The sequence below is a fragment of the Delphinapterus leucas genome, chromosome X, assembly GCF_059928025.1.
Source record: "Delphinapterus leucas isolate spDelLeu-1000000601 "Yukka" chromosome X, BTC_Dleu_Yukka2, whole genome shotgun sequence".
Taxonomy (NCBI): domain Eukaryota; kingdom Metazoa; phylum Chordata; class Mammalia; order Artiodactyla; family Monodontidae; genus Delphinapterus; species Delphinapterus leucas.
In genome coordinates, this window is record NC_143150.1 from 25,713,233 (window position 1) to 25,740,738 (window position 27,506).

General features: G+C 37.7%; 1 protein-coding gene across 1 annotated transcript in view; it reads left to right on the top strand.

Annotated features, from left to right (window-relative positions):
- The window catches only part of TENM1 (teneurin transmembrane protein 1), a 353,672-nt gene that overhangs the window by 51,862 nt on the left and 274,304 nt on the right, over positions 1 to 27,506 (top strand). Inside the window, exon 3 of the mRNA XM_022561862.2 lies at positions 7,242 to 7,394. Coding sequence (XP_022417570.2) covers positions 7,242 to 7,394 — 153 coding nt within the window. The remainder of the gene's footprint in view (positions 1 to 7,241; positions 7,395 to 27,506) is intronic.

A 27,506-nucleotide genomic window follows, 5' to 3' on the forward strand; every position in this document is an offset into this window, starting at 1 on the left:
AGACTTTCTCCAAATCAGCAATAAGGCAGTTTTGCTTTCTTATCATTCACGTGTTCACTGGAGTAGCACTTTTAATTTCCTTTAAGAACTTTTCCTTTGCATTCACAACTTGGCTAACTGGCACAAAAGGCCTATCTCAGCTTTCAACATGCCTTCCTTGCTAACCTTAATCATTTCTAGCTTTTAATTTAAAGTGAGCAACATGTGACTCTTCCTTTCACTTGGACACCCAGAGGACTTTGTAGGGTTAACTGGTCCAGTTTCAATATTGCTGTGTCTCAGGGAATAGGGAGGCAGGAGGAGAGCAAGAGAGATGGGGGAATGGCCAATGGAGCAGTCAGAACATACACAACATTTATCTATTAAGTTTGCTGTCTTATATGGGCACGGTTCATGGCACCCCAAAGCAGTTAAGATAGTAACATCAAAGATCACTGATCACAGATCACCACAGCAAATATAATAAGAATGAAAAAGTTTGAAATATTGTGAGAGTTACAAAATTGTGACACAGAGACACGAAGTGAGCAAATGCCGTTGGAAAAATGGTGTTGATAGACTTACTGGACACAGGGTGGCCACAAACCTTCAATTAGTAAAAAATACAATAGCTGGGAAGCATAATAAAGCAAAATGAAGTAAAGCAAGGCACTCCTGTATGTGATTCTTTCTTTAGTGCAGATTCCTAGAAGTAGAATTCCTTGGTCAAGGAACGTTCCCAATTTAAATTTTGATAGACAATCAATAGCAATCACAAAATTGCTTTCCAAAGCCGATTTACCACTTTACAGTCCTATCAACAGTGTTTAAGCAAGAGCACTTCTTGACTACCAGGTGCTGAGTTAGGTACCAGGGACAAAAAGATGAAGAAGACATGGTACCTGCCCTTTCAGTGCTTAAAATGATGAGGCATTCATATAAATAGGTATCTTCAACATAGCATGGTGGGTTCTATAACGAGGTGCTAAGAGAGCAACACCATATCTCTTTGTGAAATGTTCTAGATAGTCAAGATCAGTACTGTCCAATAGAAATACAACCCACACCACATATATAATTTTAAATTTTATAGTTGCCACATTAAAAACGTAATAAGCAGGTGGAGTTAATTTAAATAGATTTTTAATTTAATGAAATACATATCTAAAATATTAACACTTCAACATATAATCAATATAAAAATTATTAATTGGATAATTTGCATTCTTACTTTCATACGAAGTCTTCGACTTTGACTAACCACATTTCAAATGCTTGATAGACACATGTGGTGAGTGGCTGCCGTATTAGACAGTACAGACCTAGGTCATTCAGCATGTATTTCCTACATCTACTTCTGAAGCACTTCTGCAGTCTCTCCCTTATAAGTGAATATTTGCCTTTTGAAGGGGCATGGAATGGGGAAGCATTATCAATTATAAACATTACCAGAGACCATCAGTCTTACTTAAGAGAAACAAAGACCAACATCCTAACAGAGAGTACAGAAAAATAACTGCAGAGAGGCTTTGAGGCTCCAGCCTATAGAAATATGCAAGTTAAGAAGGGCTTCTTATGAAGTCAGGCTGCCTTGAGATCCAAGATGCTTGATTGAGTTTGACACTTGGGGACAGCAAGATACTCCATTTGTTACCTTAACTTTGTAATAAATTTATAATTTCGGAGCATAGCTCTTTGCAATTGGATAAAACAAGAAGGATAAGAATTATAAAATCTACAGGACTCAGCACTAAGGAACATTTGTGAGGAGAGCATTAGGGACTGCCATTCTTACTCAGCTGAAAAGGCATTACTCCTGGAATATCTGAATAGGCAGACACATTCTGTCCGGCCATTGAACTTTAGTGAAGTGCAAATAATGGAACTGGTACTTCCTGAGAGATCTGGCTAGTGTCCAACCTTGCTCATTGAGTATGTATATTTTTATATATGTCTTTAGGAAAAAGAAATCTGACTTTGTTTGGGGTCAGGAGTAGTTATATTAGACCTACTATAACCAGTAGTGCTCATTTGTAGGTATATGTTGGGGCATGTGTGATTTTAGTTTTATTACTTTCTATTCATTTGTAGTTTATTGGTGACCAGTTTGTGAAGTTGGTTAGAGCACAGAGATAACAGGATTATGGTTCCAATCCTGTTTTTGAGTTTTCCTACCACTCTTCTGTTTCCTAACTGAGCCCTGGCCACACTGAGCTCCTTAGTGTTCTTCACATATTCCGTACAAGACTTCAGGGTTTTCTGTAATCGCTGGTCCTTCTTCCTAGGAGGTTTTTCAACTAGATATTCATATGCCTTCACTTCATTCAAATCTTGGTTCAAATATTACCTACTCCAAGAGACCTTCCCTGACTACTCGGACTTATTTTTTTCCTTTATAGCATTCGTAACTACTGGACATTATTTCACTTATTTGCTTCTTTGTTTCTATATAGCCATATTATATTACATCATATATTTATTCATTGTCTGCCTCTCTTAACTTACCACCCTCTTACATGAGTTCTGGGAGGGTAGAGATTTTTTTTAAATTCACTGCTCTAAACTTAGGAAAACAGTGCCTGGCACAAAGTAGGCACTCAAGAAATACTTGTTGAATCAATATATGAATATAACTTAACACTGCCCTGTTTGTTCATTACCAGTTGTACCCTTATTTCATTATGGGTGGGCTCATAATGTTTATACTTGGGTTTAGGGGACTTGCTTAAAGTGTGGCTATAAATACATAGCATAGATCTGAATGGTGATCTATTAGAAGGTAAGGACTCTGTATCTTCCTCATTGTGTATCCAAGGCTGATACGCAGCCAGTAGGTCCTGGTCAGGATATATTGGTTGTTTACATCCAACATCCATATGGGTCAGCCAATACCTTTGCAGTCCTGGCTGTTTATTACCTTTTCCTGTATTCCCAACATTCCTGGTGTGCTCAGCATATGCTTTGAAAATACTTGTTGAATGAATCAATAAATACATCCCCATAGTAGAAGTATTGCCATATCTTTCTAGTGGTGTGTTGGTATATCCCAAAGTTCAACATAGTTTTATGTATTGGTCTTAGTGTGAACAAAGTATTATTTATTTCTAACAGAGCTCAAACACTAGAGTTATTTAGTTACCTCAGTCTACCCTGCACATAAATGCACTCTTTGATTTCCTTTCACAACTCAGTATATGGAAGTTCAGTTTGGAGGAGAGAAAAGACCCATAGCCTTGCCATAGTACCCATAGTCTGTAGCAAATAATTTTCATTATGTATTCATACATAGGGACATCACCAAAAAGATGGGTACATTACAAACAGCTCATTGCCTAGAAAAGGCATAAGTAAACTCAAAAAATTATAAAGCTTTACCACCCTCAAAAGGTATTTGACTAATTGTGCATACCTCATTATCTGTCATGATTGGCTAGAAGCAGTCCCTTTCATTTGATGGTGAAAAATTAAACCTTATTTTATTATTTTGAAGTGATTCTCAGCACATGTATTTTCTCTCTCATTGTTAAGTGCCCTCAGGAAACTGGCTTAACTTAAATAAAGTATATAAAATAGCCCCCTTGATCTGCAAAATGCGAACTACTATGCCTTTTGTTCCTTATGGCCCATCTAATTTCAAAAAAGTAACAGAACCAAGAAAGTCAAACACATTTTCAATATAGCTTCTAATATCCATCATATTCAAATTATTAGGGGACTGAGTAGACTGAATTTTCTATAAAGCTGATAAATACCTTTAATTGGAGCGAGGATGTTAAACCAACTGTACTTTGAGTCTTTTGGCAAGGAAATCTCAGGGATGTCCCTAATATAGCTCTATTAGCATGCCATACTGTACCTTAACTCAGAACCAGTATCATTTGAGTTTCATTTGTTTCCAGTAATTGCAAGAGAAATTCATCAGGCAGTACTGGCCTTAATCCAAAGAAAAGGGTAGAAACCAATTAAATGCTTAAAAGTTTTAAGGATAAATTGGAAGGTACGTGTTAGAAATCTCTTTAGCTCAACTAAAAGTGGATGAATGATTTTTAAATAGGCTATCTGGCTAGCTTTCCTGTTCTCGGTTGCTAATTCATATGCTATGTATTTGTGTTAGACATATAAATTAGCCCCTTTCAGTCTGCCTAGGAACATAAAGAAAAATATGAGATGGCTTATGAACAGACACACTTTTTTTTTTTTGTCTTTTGGTAAGATTTGGTTGATTTGAAAATTGCAGTAAGAAAACAAATAAAAGGATGTCCCCAGCTTCTGTCCTAGGCACCGTTTTCTCCTAACATTCTCTCCACTCAGTAATCTCATTTGCTCTCACTTCAACTGTTGCTTATGTGCATGTGTGATTCTAGTCTTGTCCTAGACCTAATATTTCTCCAGAACTTCAAACTCCTGTGTCTGACATGACTATCTAGATAGCCCATCAGTCCCTGGAACCTGGAATCTCCAAATATTAATTCATTGTATTCCTCCCATCACGTCACCCTTCCCCAGACCAACTAGTAAGCATTCAACAAACACATATCCAGCACCAACTGTTTGTAGCTAGTGCTGAGCTAAGTACGAATTCCCTAACTCTGTTAATGGTTCCACAGTGCTTTCAGTTATCAGGCTCAAAACCTTAACCGTTTTGGATTCCTCCCTTTCTGTCACTCTTTCCTATGCCCATCCCCAGCACACCTACACACATACACAAGCGTGCAAGCACACACCCACCCACTCATACACAGAGCTGGTTGCCAAATCCTGAAATGACATTTATAAAATTTCTCCTTAAGGAATTGCCTTCTTGGCATTCTCACAGCCACGGCCCTAAATGAGACACTCATAATTTTTCACCTAGATTATTGCAATGCCATCCCAATTTGTGTTCTTGCCACATCTTTAGGCCTCCAATCCATCCTTCTCCACACTACTACTGGATTTATCTTTCTACAAAGGGTGCTCTGATGATATCATTTATTTGCCTAGAAATCATCAGTGCTCCTCATTGCTATTAAATTAATCTTCCTAAAGAAAATTGATCATAGCCCTCATCTGCTCAGAAAATAGCAGTGCCTCCCTGTTGCCCAGTAAATTGAATCCAAATACCTAAGTGTGGCATTCAGTGCCCTCCACAATATGGCCCTTATCGACCCTCCCAGCCTTAACTTCCACTAACTTCTATATGTAGCTAAACTCCAACCAACCCCATCAACTTCCTTTGCCTCAAATACATCTTGTGCTTTACAAAGTCATATTTTGTTCAACCTGCCCCCTCACCCCACCTATTGTTGACACCTGCCCCACATATCCTTCAAGGTCTATCTCTAATCCTACTTCCTTCATTAAATCATCCCTGATCAACCAAGCCAATTTTTATCTATTGTTCCTTTAAACCATTTCTTTTAAAACAAAAATTTCTTTTTTCCCCAGATGGCAAACATCACACATGTTCATTGTAAACAATATAGACAATACAGAAATCATAAAGAAGAAAATTAAAATCCTCCATAAACCCCGCGTACTGTTGCTATGTTGCAATACATCCTCTCAGCCCTTTCTTTCTCCACACAGCAACATATGTGCGCGCACGCGCGCACACACACACACACACACAATATAGATCATACTATTCATACTGTTTAGTAGCCTGATGTTTTTCATTTGATGCATCATAAATATTTCCCATGCCATTACATAGTCTTCTGCAACAAGATTTAATAACTGCTTAATCTTATATTATTTATATCATCAGTTATTTAATTAATCTCCTTTTGATGAATATTTAGATTGATCATAACTTTCTACTAGTTTTTAAATGTTTCAATGGATAGACTTGTAGTTTGGTACACATTCATAGCTAATTCATAGAAATTGAATTGTTCCCTAAAAGATGATTAAGCCAAATTTCAAGTTTTCTTAATAAATGGTGCCACATTACCCTCCAAAAGGTGACTGGTTTTTTATACTCGCATCAAGAGTGTATGAGAAGCAGCCGCATAGCACAGGGAGATCAGCTCGGTGCTTTGTGACCACCTGGAGGGGTGGGATAGGGAGGGTGGGAGGGAGGGAGACGCAAGAGGGAAGAGATATGGGAACATATGTATATGTATAACTGATTCACTTTGTTATAAAGCAGAAACTGACACACCATTGTAAAGCAATTATACCCCAATAAAGATGTTAAAAAAAAAAAAAAGAGTGTATGAGAGGGCTTCCATGGTGGTGCAGTGGTTAAGAATCTGCCTTCCACTGCAGGGGACACGGGTTCGAGCCCTGGTCCGGGAAGATCCCACATGCCGTGGAGCAACTAAGCCCGTGCGCCACAACTACTGAGCCTGCGCTCTAGAGCCCCCGAGCCACAACTACTGAGCCCTCGCGCCACAACTACTGAAGCCTGGGCGCCTAGAGCCCGTGCTCTGCAACAAGAGAAGCCACCACAGTGAGAAGCCCATGCACCGCAACAAAGAGTAGCCCCCGCTCGCTGCAACTAGAGAAAGCCCCCGCGCAATCTAAGAAAAGATTTAAGTCAATCTAAAAAAAGATTGACTTAAAAAAAAAAGTGTATGAGAGTCCCCATTTTCCTGCATGCTGATCAACACTGAGTATTTTTTAATCCTATGATAGCAATTTTTAAAAAATAAATTTATTTATTTTTGGCTGCGTTGGGTCTTCGTTGCTGTGCACGGGCTTATCATATAGGGAAGCCATATGATAGCAATTTGAACCTGTATTACCTCAATTATTCTGTGTATTATCATTATTTTATACTTGTATTACCTTCAGCTCCTACCCTAATAGGCATCTAGATGTTAACATCTGCAGTAGCTATCATAGGACCTTATGCATACTAGGCACTCAGGAAATATTTGCTGAATTGAATTGAACAAGGGCCATAGAGAAGGTCTCTCATGTTCTCGCGATAGCCTGTCCACCATTACTCTGCGGTTTCCGTGTGCAAACTAGAGTTACACGACTAAGGGAAATGGAAGAGGAAGGGGTCACAGCACTGAGGAGCAGAGTCCAATCCCACTGTAATTGCTTGACCAGAATTTCAGCTTCTGCTATCACTGGGATAGCTTCAGCCTCAAAATTTTAAGCACTGTTTGGGAAAGTCGCTACATGTGTGATGTGAGTATCAATTCCAGGTTGCTTGGCCTAACTGAAAGAAAACCAGTCATGGCATTTTTGGGTGGAAAGGAACAGCTGGTTTAGAGAACTTTTTGACAAGTCTGGAATAAGTTCATGTATGGCTTGTTTTCTTGCAGCAGTACATTTGTTCGGCCTGACTTGGCAGTTGCAACCAGCTGAAGGACAACTCTATGAGAATGGAGTTAGCAAGGGGAACAGAGGGACTGAATCCATGGATACCACTTACTCTCCAATTGGAGGAAAAGTTTCCAATAAATCAGAGAAAAAAGGTACAGTGATCAAAGTGACTGATTGATTATTACTCTTCTTCTAATTTAGTCATCAGAACCAAACCTGGGATGGTTTCACTTCACATTAAATTTCATGATCACTCGAAAGAAATACTCTACGTGGACAGAATAAATACATGTAAATGTCTTGTGAAAGCAGATTTTCCTTTCTCTAGTGCCTTGAATATAAACCAATTAAACCTTTCAAATATGTTGGCAATTTTGAAAATAGATAAATATTTACAGGATGGAGGTTTCAATACAATGGAAATTGCATTTCGCATATAAGTACCCTGAAGCAACGTGGGATTTTGATTAAGTTCTCTGTGTCCAAGCCCAGCATTTATATATAACACTTTACAAAGGGTATATGGAAATTTCTTCTGTTTATAATAAGAAAATGCCTTCTATGTGTAATACAAGGGCGAATGTTTATGTCAAAGTGGGAGAATATGAATTTTTTTCCTAGTTGGGAAACATGAATTCTTCCTAGTTGGGGAAAAGAAAAAAGCACTTTGAGTAATGAATTGTTAAATTTAACCAACATAAGCTTGAACTACCTGACATTTACAATAAATGTCACAGTACTGTACCAGCAGTCCCAACATTTTATTCATGTTGAATGATCTTAGTCTTAATATTCAAATATTGAAAATAACTGAAAATTTGTATTGTGATTTCTCTTGATATAAGATACAGTACAGAGGGCCTTGAGCCATGTAAAATATCGGGATGTCAATTCAAAAAGTAGAAATTGAAAACAAAGCGTATGGCCAGTACTATCCTAAATATTTTTAGATTAAATATAAAAAGATGAATGAATGAATGATCCAAAGCCTACCCTTAAATTAAGAAGCTTATAATTTTATAGAGGTGGAAAATCAGTTTTGTTTCATTAGTTGAAAATAAGAGATTTTTATAGTTGTTTCAATTACTACTTTTGTGTTTTTAGTTCCTTCTGGGGAGTTATTTGTGGGTTTTGTTTTATTTTTGTTTGCTTTTGAAAAAGGAACTTTGCTTTGGTCTATGCTTCAGTAAAAATTAATGCTTAGGGTTCAGGAAAACATTATGGTTTATTCCAGTTTTCAATTCACAGTGCAGTTTGCTTTATGTCCTTTAGAATTACTGTTTCTAGCCTGGGCTGAACTTTCCCAGCAATTTCATTGTTGCTGCTGAGAGGGACTGAGAGTAGTGCAGGGGTCAGAAATGGCAGAGGAAAGGGTCTGAATACACTTGGACATTTTCTCCCTTACCTTCCCTCCTGCTATTTGATTCCTTTATATCTGCAAGTACAAGAGCCACCATTTGGTATCATATGCTTAGGGATTTTTTTTGCCAGTCACACTGAAAATCATGAATTATCTGTTTGATGAAAATGAAGCATACAAGACAGCAGAAGGTCATCACATAGTTGTCATCAGAGCATATTCATTTTTTTAATTCTAATTCAGATTTCTAGAATTCCTTTCCAAAAAATAGTTCGATGATGATGACTAAATTGTATTAAACAGTTACCATGTGCCAAGATTTACTCCAGACACTAAACATGTATTTATATCATGAAAGTAATGCTATGGTCTTCATTTTCCAAATGAGAAATAGAAGCACAGAGAGTTTAAGTCATTTGCCCAAGGTCACAGAGCTAGAAACTGGTGGTCTGATTCCAGAGACTTGTCTCTTAACTTCTGCATTATACTGAAATCCGCACATGAAACATATATGAAAACCACAAAAGACATTTTACACCCTGAAGGCAAAGCCCCAGTGTCTATTCATGATAGATTTTAGGTAAATTCTGTATTTTAATGTGTTGTGACAAGTTTCATAAATGGAAAATGTTTTTAAGATTCTGCTCAATTACAACAACAAGCAGGCCAAACCAATTTCTTTATTAAGAAAAATCATTAAAGGTTCATGCCATATATACCAAATTATTATCTTAAACTGACTTTTTATGGAAGTCTGGACAAAACGTTAGCAATAGCTGCACATCATAGTTCTGTTTTATTAGGTCTTTACTGTGTATTACTTACCAAGTAAAAACATAGCTCCTCTTTTATAAAGTCCTGTGTATACTAAACCAAACCTTGCAGAAGATGGAATATACTATAAGGATATTTTCAAATGGTCACCTGTATCCTTTTACAATTTTCTAGACATCACACAACTCCATAAATACAGTTCTAAACTCGAAAACCAGGTAATTCTTTTTACACTGTTTTCTTTACAGTGTAGCACTTTACAGTGTAGCACTCTAGTTAAGAGCCTGGACTCTGGAGTCAGGTTTGGCTTTGAATACTGACTTTGTCATTTGCTGGCACTCCAACCTCAGGCAGTTAATTGACACAGCCTTGCTGAACCAGTGTCCTTACCTGCAACATATGGATGATAATATAGTACCTGTCGCATAGAGTGGCTGTAAGGAGTAAGTGAGACAATGGATGTAAAGGACATTGTTTAATTTAGCAAAATAATTATTATTGGGTCAGATGATTGGAAAATTACCTTGTATTGGCATCCTATTAGATACTATAGATCCTGCTTTCAAACTGACATCAACTTTTTTATGAATGATGGCCTCCTTAGGATTTAGATGTTTTCTCTCTTTAAAGTTTGATTTATCTTTACTTACCAATTTAACATCTATTATTTTTAAATTATCATCACTTTCATCACCAAAGCCATGGATAAGTAGAATAGCACTTTAAAAATAATCAAATTTTACTGGAATTGGTTCCCCGTTAACAGTAGCTATATGTATCTGCTTCTCATTAGGAGATTAAAGAATTTTCTCACCACTTAATTTTCAAAATGAAAGAAAAAAAGAATATTTGATTATTTAGTATGCTAAAATTTTCTCTTTTAAATTTATTTGAATAATTTAAATTTAATTTCAAAAAGAAGATATAAGTCACAACCATATGTCAGAATCTACCAGAAAAATCAGTTATCAGTTGTTCACTAATGTAAAATTGAAAGTATTGCACTAAAACAGGCCCTACTACCTTGGAAGCTTACAAACTAGTCATAACTCACTCTTTCTCTTTAACTTGTAAATATCATGTAACAGCTGGTTTAAACAGAGCAGGGGATATGAACAAATGAAAGACTTGTTCCTAGACCTGAGTCATGTAAGGTCCATAAATTGAACTGAAAATAATTACAGTGTAATTTATCAACCAGTAGAGAATGTTAAAATCTTCAAGATAATCAAATCCAATATCATTATTTAAAGATGAAGAAACTGAGGTCCAGAGGGGTCAAGAACACACAGAGATGGTGGCGCAGTGGTTGAGAATCCGCCTGCCAATGCAGGGGACACGGGTTCGAGCCCTGGTCTGGGAAGATCCCACATGCCACGGAGCAACTAAGCCCATGAGCCACAACTACTGAGCCTGCACGTCTGGAGCCTGTGCTCCGCAACAAGAGCCCGCAACAGTGAGAGGCCCGCGCACCGCGATGAAGAGTGGCCCCCGCTCGCCGCAACTAGAGAAAGCCCTCACACAGAAACGAAGACCCAACACACCCAAAAATAAATAAATTAATTAATTAAAAAAAAAAAAAAACACACAGAGAACTGGGACTAGAACCAAGGACTCCTGGTTCCACCTCTTCTGTTTTCTCTTCTATTATTGTAATAATGTAACACAATCTAAACATGTAAATTCCTAAAGAGGTTTTCTAAGGGGGAATCAAAGACAGAAACTGAGCTGGTAAGAAAATTAATTTTATTCAGGCTATTGCAATAGGGAGAGCACCCCAGGTTCAAAGATCAGTTTTGCCTAAGGCTTTTATAGGAGGAGTACATGAGCTACAAGCGGGATGATTTACAGTTGGAATTGTTTTGTACTCAGCGCAAATCTCAGTGAGTCCGATGAACAGGAAATGTTTTCTCTGTGTCTAGCTAGTTGAAGGGGAAGGGGAACAAACAGTTCTAAACTCCAATAATTATTTATGAAAGAATGGGAATTGGAGGGTCTGTATGTGGTTTTTCAGCAGGTTCCAGCAAAAGGGGAAAGGTCTGTGTTTGGCTTTGTCACAGGTAACAAAGGAGTCATGTGCAATTCTTACAGGAGTGCTAAGAATGGACAGAGAGCCTTCTCTAATAAGTCTTAGGGAAAAGGGTTTTCAATTTGGTTATTTTTGCTTATTTATTTGTTTGCTTTGTGGTAAGCCACTTCCTAAATCATAAAAGCGTGGAAGGATATCTGAAAGCAAAAGGTTGGGGTAATCTCTTAACCAGCTCTGTTTTCCAGGGGCATGGGGCTCAGGTAAAATCCAACATTGTCAGTAACAATCTGAATGAGGAAGAAGTTTGTTGGGTAGATGAGGGTACTGAATTCCTGCAGGTTGGATGCCCAGGAACAAAAAGGGTGGGTGGAGAGACAGAAAACTAAAGGACACTAAAGACAACCTTTATCTCCTTTACAATTTTTGCAAAAGGCTGGCCTTGGGAGGAAGTGACATTTCTTTTAAGTTCATCCTACAAAATCTATCTCCGCAAAGTTGAAGGAAAAAAAAGACATTTTCTAGTCAATGTCTGCTGAATATACGACCATGTAAACAACGTATAACTGATTCATATGACACAATCTATAGCCTGTCGTGAAGATGCTTCAGCCAGGACCAAACTGTGACTATAGCTTCACCTGTCTGGGCTCCAGTTTCTCCTCTGAAAAAAAAGGGAGTTGGCTTTGAAGGGAAGGAAAAATAATTTTACCTTTACCCTTCAGGTTCTTGGCTGAGACCCCCTTGTAATAAAAAGAAAGATAAATAGGAGAAAAACAAGCAAGTTAAATAACATGTGCACCTCCTGTTTTCATGGGAGAGACCCAGGAAAACTGAGCACCTCCCCGAAATGACCCAAGCCATCACCTTAGATACCATCTCATCTGAAAACAAAAGATGTGAGGGGAGTCAGTTAAGGGAGGGTATCAGGAGAAGCACAGTACATGGAGTATGGGTGTTATGCAGATTTAAATCATTTCCTTCTCCTTTGATCAGAGTTTCCAAAGATTTAGAGTTATCCTTCTCTTCCTGGTAGAGAGGGGGAGACACCCTTACAAATGGAGATTTCCCTTATAAATCTTGCAAAGGGAAACTTTTAACTTGTAATTTTTAACTTGCTAAAGGGTAACTCCTATTCACTTTTCAGATCTTTTCCTATGTCTGCTGTTTCGTAAAAATAATCAGCTCAAGATAATCCTTAAGCCAAAGAGGCATATTTTGGGGTGGCAAATTCTTCTCCCCTTCAGCTTGCAACCCTTTGTGGGGGAGAGGTCATGGGAAGTGAAACACTTTTTGCAAATGAAATCTTACCTAGCAATTAGAAATATATAGCAGATAAGAGCCACCTTTCTCCAGATAAGGTGAGGGAGGGGAGCAGACTCCTGCCACCCCTCTCTTTTCCTTACCCTTTCCTTCCTTTTCCTCCATTCTCTTCCCAGCTGCTAAGGCTCTGGCAAGACGGGGTGATGCTCCGTAGGACTAGCTTATCTCTAAGGTCCCTTCTAGCTGTATACAGTATGAGTCAGTGAATCCGAATTATGCAGTTAACAAAGAAAAATTAGCCATTCCAAGTAAAAGTTGACCTATTTTTGCAAAAGGGGATATACTCCTGGGAAGTGGTTGAAATGTGTGTCTGTAAAATTTGTAAACCGCGGTTTCCCATTTAAAGTACTTGCAGAGAATTCTGTTGTCATTCAAATAATTAATTCCCAGTTTTCTGCATTATAAGTTTCGGGGTTTGACATGTATATAACAATAATCGTACGCACTTAGAGAGCATTTACAGTTTCAGAATACTTTAATGTCTTTTATCCACGTAACAGTTTTATGCTGTAGCAGCTATTGTTACCCTTGTTTTACAGTTGAAAAGGAGAACACAAGAAGGTTAAGTGACTTGCCTTACATAATAGACATAACTACTGGCAGAGCTGAGATTAGGATCCAATCTCTTAACTGTTATCTCAGCACCCTTTTTTGGGTCTTTTCTTTCTTTTTTAAAAAATTCTATTCTCAAGGCCAGTTGTTTAAGTAACAGCTGTCTTGATTAGAGATCTCAATGCTAATAGCCACATCCCTTCCCTAAGAATACTTTTTTTTTTGCCATTTTCTGCACTGTTTTTTTAATTGATATTTTATTGTCCTTGTAATTCCTTTTAAGTCTTTTATTCTCCCACTACCTATATTACCATATCTTCCCCATGTGGATAGTCATCTTTAGTTATACCCTTTCTAGTCCCACTACCAATATAAATAGTCACCATATCCACCATGTTTTATCAATTTTCTCTTGCTGTATCCTTAACATCTGGTTACCATCGCTACTTAATTTCAGATGTATACTTAATCTTCTCACCTGTCTCCATAGTGTTCTGCATTTTCTATTTAAAAAAATTTTTTTGAAATACAGTTATTTACAATACTATATTAATTTCAGGTGTACAGCATAGTGATTCAGTATTTTTACAGATTATACTCCATTAAAAGTTATTACGAGATAATGGCTATAACTCCCTGTGCTATACAATATATCTTTGTTGCTTATCTATTTTATACATAGTAGCTTGTATCTCTTAATCCCATAACCCTAATTTGCCACTTCCCTCTCCCCACTGGTAACCATTAGTTTTTTTACATCTGTTAATCTCCTTCTGTTTTGCATATATGTTCATTTGTATTATTTTTTAGATTCCATATATAAGTGATATCATACAGTATTTGTCTTTGTCTCACTTATTTCACAAAGCATAATATTCTCTAGGCCTATCCGTGTTGCTGCAGCTTGCAGTATTTCATTCTTTATTATGGCTGAGTAATATTCCATTGTATATACATACCACATCTTCTTAAGCTAGTCATCTGTTGATGGGCACTAGGGTTCCTTCCGTGTCTTGGCTATTGTAAATAGAGCTGCTATGAACATTAGGGTGCGTGTATCTTTTCATTTTTCCATTTGTATACCCAGGAGTTGGATTGCTGGATCACATGGTGGTTTAATTTTTAATTTTTTGAGGAAACTCCATACTATTTTCCACAGTGGGTGCATCAATTTACATTCCCACCAACAGTGTACAAGTATTCCCTTTGCTCCACATCCACTCCAGCATTGATTATTTGTAGACTTTTTGATGATAGCCATTCTGACAGGTGTGAGGTGAGATCTCATTGTAGTTTTGATTTGCATTTCTCTAGTAATTAGCGATGTTGAGCATCTTTTCATGTGCCTGTTAGCCATCTGTATATCTTCTTTGGAAAAATGTCTGTTCAGGTCTTTTTCCCATTTTTTGATTGGGTTGTTTGGTTTTTTTTGATATTGAGTTGTAAGAGCTGTTAATATATTTTAGGTATTAACCCCTTGTTGGTCATATCATTTACAAATATTTTCTTCCATGCAATAGGCAGTCTTTTCATTTTGTCACTGGTTTCCTTTGCTGTGCAAAAGCTTTTAAGTTTGATTAGGCCCCACTTGTTTATTTTTGCTTTTATTTCTTTTCCCTTAGGAGACAGAGCCAAAAAAATATTGCTATGATTTATGTCAAATTATGTTCTGCCTATGTTCTCTTCTAGGAGTTTTATGGTTTCAGGTATTACATTTAGGTCTTTAATCCATTTTGAGTTTATTTTTGTATATGGTATGAGGAAATGTTCTGATCTCATTGTTTTACATGTGTCTGTCCAGTTTTCCTAGTACCACTTGTTGGAGAGACTGTCTTTCCTCCATTGTATATTCTTGCCTCCTTTATCATAGATTAATTGATGATAGGTGCATGGGTTTTATTTCTGGGCTCTCTATTCTATTTCATTGATCAATGTGTCTGTTTTAGTGCCAGTAACTGTGTTTTTTTTGTTTTGTTTTGTTTTTTTTGCGGTACGCGGGCCTCTCACTGTTGTGGCCTCTCCCGTTGCGGAGCACAGGCTCCGGACGTGCAGGCTCAGCGGCCATGGCTCACGGGCCTAGCCGCTCCGCGGCACGTGGGATCTTCCCGCACCGGGGCACGAACCCGTGTCCCCTGCATCGGCAGGCGGACTCTCAACCACTGCGCCACCAGGGAAGACCCGGTACTGTGGTTTTTGATTACTGTAGCTTTGTATTATAGTATGAACTCTGGGAGTGTGATATCTCCAGCTTTGTTCTTTATCCTCAGGATTGCTTTGGCAATTCAGGGTCTTTTGTGGTTCCATATGAATTTTAGTATTATTTGTTCTAGTTCTGTGAAAAATGTCTTGGATATTTTGATAGGAATTGCATTAAATCTGTAGATTGCTTTAGGTAGTATGGACATTTTAACAATATTAATTCTTCTAATGCAAGAGCATGGGGTATCTTCCCATTTCTTTGTATCATCTTCAGTTTCCTTCATCAATGTTTATAGTTTTCAGAGTATAGGTCTTTCACCTCCTTGATTAAGTTTTTCCTTGATATTTTATTCCTTCTCTTTCTGATAGTTAATTATTATTATATAGAAAAGCAACAGATTTCTGTATATTAATCTTGTATCCTGCAACTTTGTGGAATTCATTTATTAGTTCTAATAGTTTTTCGGTGGAGACTTTAGGGTTTTCTATATAAAGTATTATGTTATCTGCAAAGAGTGACAGTTTTAATTCTTCCTTTCCAATTTGGATGCCTTTTATTTCTTTTTCTTGTCTGATTTTTGTGGCTAGGACTTCCAGTACTATGTTAAATAGAAGTGGTAAGAGTGGCCATCCTTGTCTTGCTCCTGAATTTAGAGGAAATGCTTTCAGTTTTACACCCTTGAGTATGATGTTAGCTGTGGGTTTGTCATAAATGGCCTTTATTATATTGAGATTTGTTCCCTCTATACCCACTTTGATGAGAGTTTTTATCAATGGATGTTAAATTTTTGTCAACTGCTTTTTCTGTGTCTATTGAGATGATCATGTGATTTCTATTTCTATTCTTCCTTTTGTCAGTGTTGTGTATCACATTGATTGATTTGTGAATTTTGAAGCATCCTTGTGTCCTTGGCATAACTCCAACTTGATCATGGTGTCTGATTCTTTTTGTGTATTGTTGGATTTGGTTTGCTAATATTTTGTTGAGGATTTTTGCGTCTATATTCATCAGAGATATTGGTCTGTAATTTTCTTTTTTGGTCATGTCTTTGTCTGATTTTGGTATCAAGGTGATGGTGGCTTCGTAGAATGAATTTAGGAGTGTTCCATCCTCTTCAATTTTTTTTGAATAATTTGAGGGTAGGTATTAGTTCTTCTTTATATGTTTTATAGAATTCCCCTGTGAAGCTGTCTGGTCCTGGACTTCTGTTTGCTGGGAGTTTTTTTTATTACAGCTTCAATTTCACTACTGGTGGTCTCTGTGTTCATATTGTCCATTTCTTCTTGATTCTGTCTTGGCAGATTATATCTTTTAAGAAATTTGTCCATTTCTTCTAGGTTGTCCAATTTGTTGGCATACAGAAGGGTCTTGTTTTTTTAATCCAACCAGCCACCTTATGTCTTTTGATCAGAGCATTTAGTCCATTGACGCTTCAAGTAATTATTGATAGGTATGTACTTATTGCCATTTTATTACTTGTTGTCCTTCTATTCTAAATGACAATCTTGCTAGGTAAAGTACCTGAGGTTGCAGGTGTTTCCCTTTCAGGACTTTGAATATATTATGCCACTCCCTTCTGGCCTGCACAGTTTCTGCAGAGAAATCAGCTAGTAGCCTTATGGGGATTCCCTTGTATGTGAATCTTTGTTTTTCTCTTGCTGCCTTTAGGATTCTCTCTTTATCTTTAACTTTTGGCATTTTAATTATGATATTTCTTGCTGTGGCTCTGTTTGGGTTCATCTTGTTTGGGACCCTCTGTGCTTCCTGTACCTGGATATCTGTTTCCTTCTTCAGGTTTGCGAAATTGTTAGCCATAATTTCCTCAAATACATTTTTGATCCCCTTCTCTTTCTATTCTCCATTTGGAACCCCTATAGTGCAAATGTTGGAAAGCTTGATATTATCTTAGAGATCTCTTAAGTTGCTTTCATTTTTTTTTTAAATTTGTTTTTCTTTCTGCTGTTCTGATTGGGTGATTTCCATTATTCTATCTTCCAGACCACTTACGCGTTCTTCTGTATCACTTAGTCTGATATTCATTCATTCTAATACGTTTTTTGTTTCAGCTTTTGATTATTCATTTCTGATTGGGCTGGTTCCTTGTTAAAATGTTCATTGTTTAGATAATTTCTTTTCTGTAATTCAGTTAACATTTTTATACCAATGTTTTGAATTCTTTATCTGATAAATTATTATCTGATACTTTATTTCTGTTTCATTATTCATTTTTTCAGGACTTTTCTCTTGCTCTTTCAGTTGAAAGTAGTTCCTCTGCATTTTCATTTTGCTTAACTTTCTCCATCTGTATGAATTTAGGTGAAACAGTTACCTATGGTGGTCTTGAAGGAGTGTTGTTATGTGGGAGCAGCCCCATACAGACTGCTAGTGCCCAGCGCCTTTGATGGGAGGACTGGATTTGACGTGGATGCAAATCACATCTTTCCTCAGGGTGTGCTGGCAGCTCTCACCTTGGTAGGGTGTAAGGCTGGAAATGGAGGAACTAGAGCTGCTCAGGGTGTGAGGTGGGACTTCCTCTCTGCTCAGTGGTTATCACCGCCCTGTCAGGGGCAGGGTCTAATCAAGTTGCTGGAGCAGAAGCCCCAAGGGTTTGACTTGAGCTGGCTCTGTTTCAACTGTGTGATTTTCACTCTCCCCACACTGAGACCTTTGCCCCAGAGGAGGGGAGTGCTGAAATAAGCGGGGCCCATGTGCAGACAGAGGTCTGATGCACTGCCTGTGTAGTTGTCTGAGGCTTCACTCAGATGCAGCCTCGGGTACGAGACCCCTTCGTTTCTCACAGTTGATCACTGCCCACTGCCTCCACCACCCCTGCCCCCTTGTGGAATTGCTCCACAGGTCTGGCGGGACCCGCTTGGACTCTCTGCATGTATCAAGTAGTGAGCTGCGGTAGAGCGGCTGCTGTCAGAGATCTGGGCTTCTTCTGAGGCGCTGCCTGAGTAAGTGCTAACAATAGCTCTGCCCCCGCACTGGATCACCTCGGTGGCCCGTGATCTAATCTTTTCCCCGGTCCTATCAGCCCCAGATCCAGTGCCGTGCTATGGCGTGGAGTGACCGGGGCCAGAGCGTTCACTCAGCTCAGGCTGTGGTGCATGGCATGGTGGTCTCAGGAAACCCAGCAACTGCTGGGGCAGACCTCACAAGCAGAGTCCAGGCTTCACCAGACTTTCTATCTGATCCAGTGGTCCTCCAGACAGCTAAGGGGGCTTGTCTTCTCCGCATAGTACTCATGGACTGAGACGTCCAGTCTGTGGCTCGACCTGCTCACTCCCCAGGGCTGGTATCCGCCTATGTGATATCCCTTTTCCTCCAGTTCCCCTCCCAGGTGCACAGGTCCCAAGCCAAGACTTTTCTTTCTATCCTACCCGATTATGTGTGTATCTTTCTTATAAACTTGGTTGTATAGGAGTCCTTCTAACCAGTTTCCATTTAGTTTTCAGTGAGGATTGTTCCACATGTAGATGTATTTTTGATGTGTTGGTAGGGGGATGTGAGCTCCATGTCCTCTTACTCTGCCATCTGTATCTCCCTCCTCTCCCGAAGAGTACTTTGCAAATCTTACATTTCACACCAAAGATCTAGGTTCCCTAAGCACTCCCCCCTCCTCAAAGGAGAACACATACACTTGTACACACGCAAGTACCCTTGGGAATTGAAAATTAAACAACAGCACAAAATGCACCTTTCTGACCTCCTTTCCTTGTAGACTTAGCTGAAGAGGTGTGTGTGTGTATGTGTGTGTGTGTGTGTGTGTGTGTGTGTGTTGCTTGTTTTTTGGCTTTGTTTTGTTTTCTTTCCACCTACAGCATAGATACATTTGGAGGCAATTTATGCTATAACAGTTGTGGGCCCTGAATAACAGGTTGAATTCTAAATTTACTTACAGTTTCACTGATATTTATTTCACAGACCCAGTCAGTAAGTGAAGATTCATTTTGTGGTACCAGAGTAAAAAACTGCACCATCCCCACCCAGGTAATCATTGTGCATTCAGATGGAACACAGTCCTGCATTATAATTCTGTGGTTCTTCAATATTCGTCCATAGGACTTGTCGATATTAAAATGCACTCAGTTGCCCTTTGAGTCAGCCCATAGTTTCAGTATCTTTTACTTAGAGGATATTAGAGCCTAGGATATTGTTGTAGAATTGCGAATAATTCATATAAGCACAACAAACCACATGAATAAAATAGTAGTAATGCACTGACAAAGACAACAGTGTTGGGAGCATAACATTATTAGTTTTAAAGATTGATGGCAAATTACAGTAAATGTTTCCTATAATGCTATATAGATGTTTCTCTAACACAAGGTTTCAGGGGGCCCAGCTAGAGTGCTGCAGCTTGTTTTCAACTATATTAAATCACTTTATCAATATACCTCAGTTTTAACAAAAGCTTTTCTAAAGCATACTGGAGACCTGACTTCTAAAAAGATTTATGGAAAGCGTTCACTATGCTAAAAGGCCAACTTATTTACAGTATAAAAAATTCATGTTAAATGTTCTTGGCCATATATGTTTTACGTTTCATTCTTGTTTCATTTTAATCCTCATTTTCCCTTTTTTTAAACTTTTTTTTTAAACTTACCTTTCCTGTGATGCCTATGAAATATGTCTGCCTTTTGGTCCCTCTACCCCAATAGTCTACACCTGACAGAGGCACTAAATGGTATGCTATAGAATGACATATTTATCCTCCTGGAGTAGTCCTTTGAAAGCTACGGGATCTTCCCATAGCATGTTTATAACGTCTTAGTTTTTTGAAAGAAGCAGTCCATTGTAGAAATTTATCAACCATGTGTATATCTAATCCTGTTGAGTGTCCAGTTATATCTTTCGGCCTGTATTATTTTTGGAGGAAGTTCAAACATTTAGTAGCTTTTTCGTGAAGTCAAGGTAACTCTAGTATGTAAAATTTACTTTTGAAAATAAAGTGCTAAAGTTCCAGGATCTAATGCACAAGTCTGCATTATTTCCTATGCATAACTTTGGCAATCCCATAGATAATAATCACAAATCCTTTCTTAGCCTTTGCTCTTCTAATACTAAGAGTCTTTGGTTTTACTTCTGTACACTACTTGTAGCTCCTATGCTCCCTTAGTCATTTTTGTTGCCTTTTCCTATTTCCATTTTATATCCTACCAAAGGTGTCTTCACCAGGACTGTATACGGATACCGTCTTGCCATTGCCAGTGGTTCAGTGAGAGGGAAGAATACATGTAAAAAGTTGAATTGTATGAGATTCTTGACCACCTCAAACTCTCCATTAAAATAATATCAAGGGAAGAAAAATGAAATCTTAGTATTCAGAAACATAGAGTAGAAGCTCATGATTTTTAATGCTACTTTGAGTCAAGGTGCTATTTTAACTGTAGTAAGTACTGTGGAGAGTTAAAAAATGAAGCAGAAGACATAGCTTTTGCCCTTGAGAAAGTTCCTATTAAATAGTAGAGCTGGAAGAAACATGCATACATACACACACAGTGCAAAATAACATGCAACCAACTGTTGTACAGAAATAGAAATAAGATGGTTAGGTGACTAAGAGACTTAAAAGAAAGAAGATGAAAAGATGATTGTTATTATAGAAGTAGCTTGAGCTGAGCCTTGAGAAACAAGAAAAATCAATCCTAGTTGACCTTAAAGAGCGCATGTTTAGGAGACTGGAATGATAGGGTGGTAAGGGGGAAATGCAGGTGGTAATAACCTATGTGGTAAATGAATAATGAAGCAATAGAGGCAGCAGATGGAGACAGTTTGGCAAGGAAAGGAAGGATATAAATAGTTTGATAACTAGATGAAGGGGCAGTTGTTTCATTTTATTCCTTTTTTTTTTATTAAAGAAGAGAGATGTGTGGTTGTTTGAATATACAGAATAAGAAACCAGTAGAGAGGGAGACATGGAGGGTGCTAGTAAGAAAGGAGATGGTAAAGGGACAAAGTCTCTCAGGAGGAGAGAAGGGGAGGGAGGAGCCTCAGAGATAAACTGACACCAATTGTATGGCACACTGTGTATGAGAGAGACACTTTGATATTGTGGAAATAAGAGGTAGGAGTTCAAAAAGAGGACACAATACGTTCAATAGATGTTACCATCTATTATGATTACTATTATTATTATTACTCTCTGTAATGAGTTTTATTTGTGAAGAAAAGTTTTAATTTTTTTTAATTAGTTAATTTATTTTTGGCTGCGTTGGGTCTTTGTTGCTGTGCGCGGGCTTTCTCTAGTTGCGGCGAGCAGGGACTACTCTTCATTGTGGTGTGCGGGCTTCTCATTGTGGTGGCTTCTCCTGTTGCGGAGCACAGGCTCTAGCCACACGGGCTTCAGTACTTGCAGCACACGGGCTCAGTAGTTGTGGCATGCGGGCTCTAGCGTGCAGGCTCAGTAGTTGTGGTGCATGGGCTTAGTTGCTCTGTGGCATGTGAGATCTTCCCGGACCAGGGCTTGAACCCATGTCCCCTACATTGGCAGGTGGATTCTTAACCACTGCACCACCAGGGGAGTCACAAAGTTTTAATTTGATATAATTATAGATTTTCTGGATTCTCAAAATGTATCAAAATCTGTAGCAATATGACAACCCATGAGAACTGGTGCCTACGCTGGCTGCTTCTCTTTACCAAGACCTGGCACAAGAAGATATGTCACCCCCTCATTACTCTCAGCTATGGGATAGGAGGGTCATAATATAATTGTGTTTATTAAATGCCTGGTACGTAGATGTCAAGAATTTAGACAGACGTGACTGTCCTGTCCTCTGGGAACTTATATTCTAAGGTACAAAGGGGGAAGCTACAGAAAATGAGCCATGACCTGCCCTCCTGCCACTATCCCAAAGTCCAGAAGGATGTGATCATAATAACCTACCTATAACAAACATCTAACATTGTATAAAATATAGAAAATAGGCGTCCCTGCTGTGAACTACCAGTTACATGTCCTAAAAGTACTGGCCAGGAGACAGTTCAGCTTCTAGGTAACAGGTGACCTTCTAATACCATTTGGAAACACATCAAAACTCTTACGACAGTGCATGATAGTTTGTGTGAATGTGTGTGTAGGTTATCCATGGCAATTTATACCTTCCAACCATATTTTTTGTAATAGCTTTGTTGAGATATACAGTTGTATGATTAGAATTTTTTTTAAAGTGACAGGAATATGTACATCCATATACAGTTGTCCCTTGGTATCCATGGGGATTGGTTCCAGGACCCACCCAGGGACCAAAATCTGTGGATGCTCAAGTCCCTTATATAAAATGGTGTAGTATTTGTGTATAAATTATGCACATCCTCCCATATACCTTAAATCATCTCTAGATTACTTATAATACCGAATACAATGTAAATTCTATGTAAATAGTTGTATATTTGAGTGCAGCAAATTCAAGTTTTGCTTTATGGAACTTTCTGGGATTTTGTTTTTCTGAGTATTTTTGATTCACCATTAGTTGAATCCACGGATATGGAACCCATGGATATGGAGGGCCAACTGTAATTTACATACTATATAATTCACTGATTTAATGTCTACAGTTCAGTGATTCTTAGTATATTCAGAGTTGGGTAGCCATCACTACTATTTAATTCTAGAACATTTTCATCACGCCAAAAAGAAACTTCATAGGCACTGGCAGTCACTTCCTATCCCCAGCTCTCCCCAGCCCCTGGCTACCACTAATTTACTTTCTGTTTCTATAGATTTGCCTATTTGTACATTTCCTATAAATGCGGTCATAATGTGTAGCCTTTTCTTTTCTGGCTTCCTTCACTTAACATAAAGTTTTCAAGGTTTGTCCATGTTGTAGCACATACCACTACTTTGTTCCTTTTTATAATATTCCATTGTATGATAATATTCCACTGTATGGATATAACGTATTTTGTTTATCCATTCATTAGTTGATGGATCTTTGTGGATTTTCACCTTTTTTGGCTGTTATGAATAATGCTGATATGTGTTCAAAAATAGATCTATAGAGTCAAAATGCAATTCAAAATTAGTCCTTTAATTAAGGGTAAGATTTTAACAATGCCATTTTATTTCTGTCTGAGAAGATGTATGCAATACTCGATAAGATACTGTACTGGAATCTGAAGCCTGTCAGTGTGTGGACATAACTATTTACACTTATACAGTAGTGTATTTCTCAGGTGTAAGGTTAGTTAATGGACTTTTCTACACAATCAGCTATTATCATTGTCAGTAAGACAGAGGTATTTCATTGCTGAACATATTTTATTCACAGTCAATTCCCAAAGGTCTATGTATGTAGATGATTTCAATTCTTCCTCACACCAAACCTTGTACTGAAATGTCAAAATAAATGATCAACAGTACTAAATGAATTATCAAGATTACTATTTTATTAATTCACTGAAACAGTATTTACCAAGCGCCTACTATGTACAAGGTTCATTCTTCCTTTTCTTTCTCCTGCGTACTCCTGGGTGTAACAATATAAAAGGCATGTGTAGTACACCATCTGGAAAGTGAGAGTTGAATACATACTTTTCTTCAATGGTTCGTATAAGGAAAATTATACAAAGCCACATAGATGGACAGGTTAGGTTTTTCCCCATCCCCTTTTCATCTCTTAACACCTTTGGATCACAGGGAATAGGCCCATTTTGCTCCAGGCACTGATATTCTAAATTTCACAATGACTTGTTACTGTGGAACAATTATTGTATTTGAAAGAACACAAAGAAGATGGTACTTAAAACATGAGAGACACACTAGGACTAATTCAGGTGAAAGACGTACCAAAGCCACTTGATTGTGTATTTTGTGCTGTAGGATGAAGTGAAGGGGAAATAGAATCTTAAGGCATATTTCTTTTTCATCTCTTTGGACAACATTCCCTTCAGTTAAAACGGTACTTTTTTAGCTTAGATACTTTTTATGGAATTTGCAAGTGTCTTTAAAAGACTTCTAAGATTGCTGTTATGGACACAACCAAAGCCTTTAAACTAGTCATTTTTACACAAGGACCTGATAGTGGAATCTTTTAAATAACCATGTGTCAGTATCTTCTACTAATGTCCCACTGAGTTTTGCACAGAAGCATTGAATCCAGTCTAGCTATATTAAGTAGAAAAAACAAATACATGTATATGTCCAGTTATTTACCCCCTCTCTTATAAGGACAATGCTATTAAAATCACGTTATTAGTAGTCAGGTATGTGTCTGAACGAAGCTTTGGTTTAGTCAATAGAACCACTACATATGATGTCTGTCACCAATTCCAGCCTTTGTATTTTATCTTTCAGGTAGCTTGACCTTCTCCTTTTGCACCATCAGTTTGCCATCCTTTAACCCAGCCTACCTGCCATTGTTTTTTCCTACTCTGCAGTTGATGCCTGTGTTGCAACCTATAAAGAGAGTGTTTAGCTCAAACTAAATTGGTGGATATTGGTGAGACTGTGATAGCTACAGTACTTCACAGTCTGATATAATCCGTGGCTGTCTGCACTTCATCTTGGATTTGTGCAAGGAAGTGCCTGTTACTGAAGAATATGACCCTCTTGGGCCTTCTGATATGCTTCAGTAAAATAAGTGATTAAGTGATAATTAAAACATGAGTATTAAAATGAAAATTAAAACGAAATCTGTACCCTTAGTGCTGTATTTTAACTCTGCCACTGACGATTTGCAAATGAAGGATCAGAATCAGTGTTAAGTTTGTCCAAACTTATTCCACTTACCTATATTGATGCAGAATTTCATCATGAAATCACATTACATATTGTTTTTTTGCATGTAATTTATTTCTCTTTAGTTTCCTCCTTTGAACTACATTAAGAAAAATAATGAAATAATAAATTAACCAATAATCACTACATTGTAATCCATAACTAATTTTGGGAGAAGTGAAAAAGGAACAGTATTTAGTGAAGTAAATTGCTAACAGGGAGATATCTTCCTTTCTGATGCACTAAGCTCTAAAAGGTTAGGGGCTGAGAAATTTTCCATCTGCAAGCTGTGAGAATTTCTCTAATACCAAATCACTGCAAAAAGCTTGCTTTGCTATTTTTATTTAAGTTATAGCCCACATGTTCATTCATGTTGTCACGTCTCTTTACCTACCTTGTCTTAACTGTGATGCAGGCTCTCAAAGGGTAAGACCATCTTCTTTTAAAATCATTTTTATAAATGACATGTATATATGCTTTGGATATTTGGTAATGCTAATAACTAGGAAACTCCAACAACACAACTTCATGAGTTTCTTTAGATTTGGTGAATAACATTTAAGTGGCCTTATTATGCAATATATGATGCTGTAAAATACAGAAGGAGAGATGGTGTAGCATTCGGTAAAGCTCATATATAAAGGTTAATGTCCATCAGCCAGTTTTGTCCTGATTTTTTAAAAATGACAGAATCTATATTCATTGGAGACTGTTCACAGCACCTTTAAAATACCGTTTGCTGAACCTAAAACATTTTTTGTCACTTTTTTTAAATTTCAAAGTGAATTTATTTGCTGTTAATGAGCTAAATACTATGGTGAAAATCTACATTGCACAGCACCAGGAATGATGATATTTCTAGATACAAATAATAATGATCATTTATTGAGCACTTGTCATGTGTCATGCTGGTTTTTTTCTTGAATTTTTGAATTTTATTTTTTAATTTTTTTTATACAGCAGGTTCTTATTAGTCTTCCATTTTATACATATTAGTGTGTATATGTCAGTCCCAATCTCCCAATTCATCACACCACCACCACCCGACCCCCCGCCACCCCCTTGGTGTCCATACGTTTGTTCTCTACATCTGTGTCTCTATTTCTGCCCTGCAAACCAGTTCATCTGTACCATTTTTCTAGGTTCCACATATATGAGTTAATACACAATATTTGTTTTTCTCTTTCTGACTTACTTCACTCTGTATGACAGTCTCTAGATCCATCCGCGTTCTCTACAAATGACCCAATTTCGTTCCTTTTTATGGCTGAGTAATATTCCATTGTATATATGTACCACATCTTTTTTATCCATTCGTCTGTTGATGGGCATTTAGGTTGCTTCCATGACCTGGCTATTGTAAATAGTGCTGCAATGAACATTGGGGTGCATGTGTCTTTGAATTATGGTTTTCTCAGGGTATATGCCCAGTAGTGGGATTGCTGGGTCATATGGTAGTTCTATTTTTAGTTTTTTAAGGAACCTCCATACTGTTCTCCATAGTGGCTGTATCAATTTACATTCCCACCAGCAGTGCAGGAGGGTTCCCTTTTCTCCACACCCTCTCCAGCATTTGTGGTTTGTAGATTTCCTGATGATGCCCATTCTAACTGGTGTGAGGTGATACCTCATTGTACTTTTGATTTGCACTTCTCTAATAATTAGTGATGTTGAGCAGCTTTTCATGTGCTTCTTGACCATCTGTATGTCTTCTTTGGAGAAATTGAACCTAAAACATTTTAAATTCTTATGTTTATAATATTGTTTGCATGACCAAATGATGCATTTTAACAAGTGATAAAAGCCCCTAATGAGGATAGCAGTTGAACAAACTGAACATTAAATTGAGAACAGACGTGTCCACATAAACATGGTCTGTTAATTACTGCTGATTGAAGAGATTTGTCCGCTCCAGGACCTTAGGAGTTAAATGTATAATCAGCCCTTTAGGGACCAAACTGTTCTGCCTCACATGGAAAAAAGTAACTTCCACTGAAAACTAAGGTCCTCAGTTGGTCATTTATCATCTCAAAGGGCATATTTTATTATAAATGTCAATTCCACAAAATTATGTGTCCTGTAATACATAATTATGTTCAAAATTGCATTTGAAATCTATTATTAACAGTTAACAGTGAACATTCTTAAAATAGTTATTACTCTTAGCCTTAACACAGAAAGCAATAATGGAGGTATTTTAGGGAGTTAAAAGCTGCAAGGCACTGGCCTCTGAATAAAGCCACTGCAGGTGTGTTTCTTAATGGGCTGTTAATTTTATAGTGGGTGAACACAAAGGACAGAGACC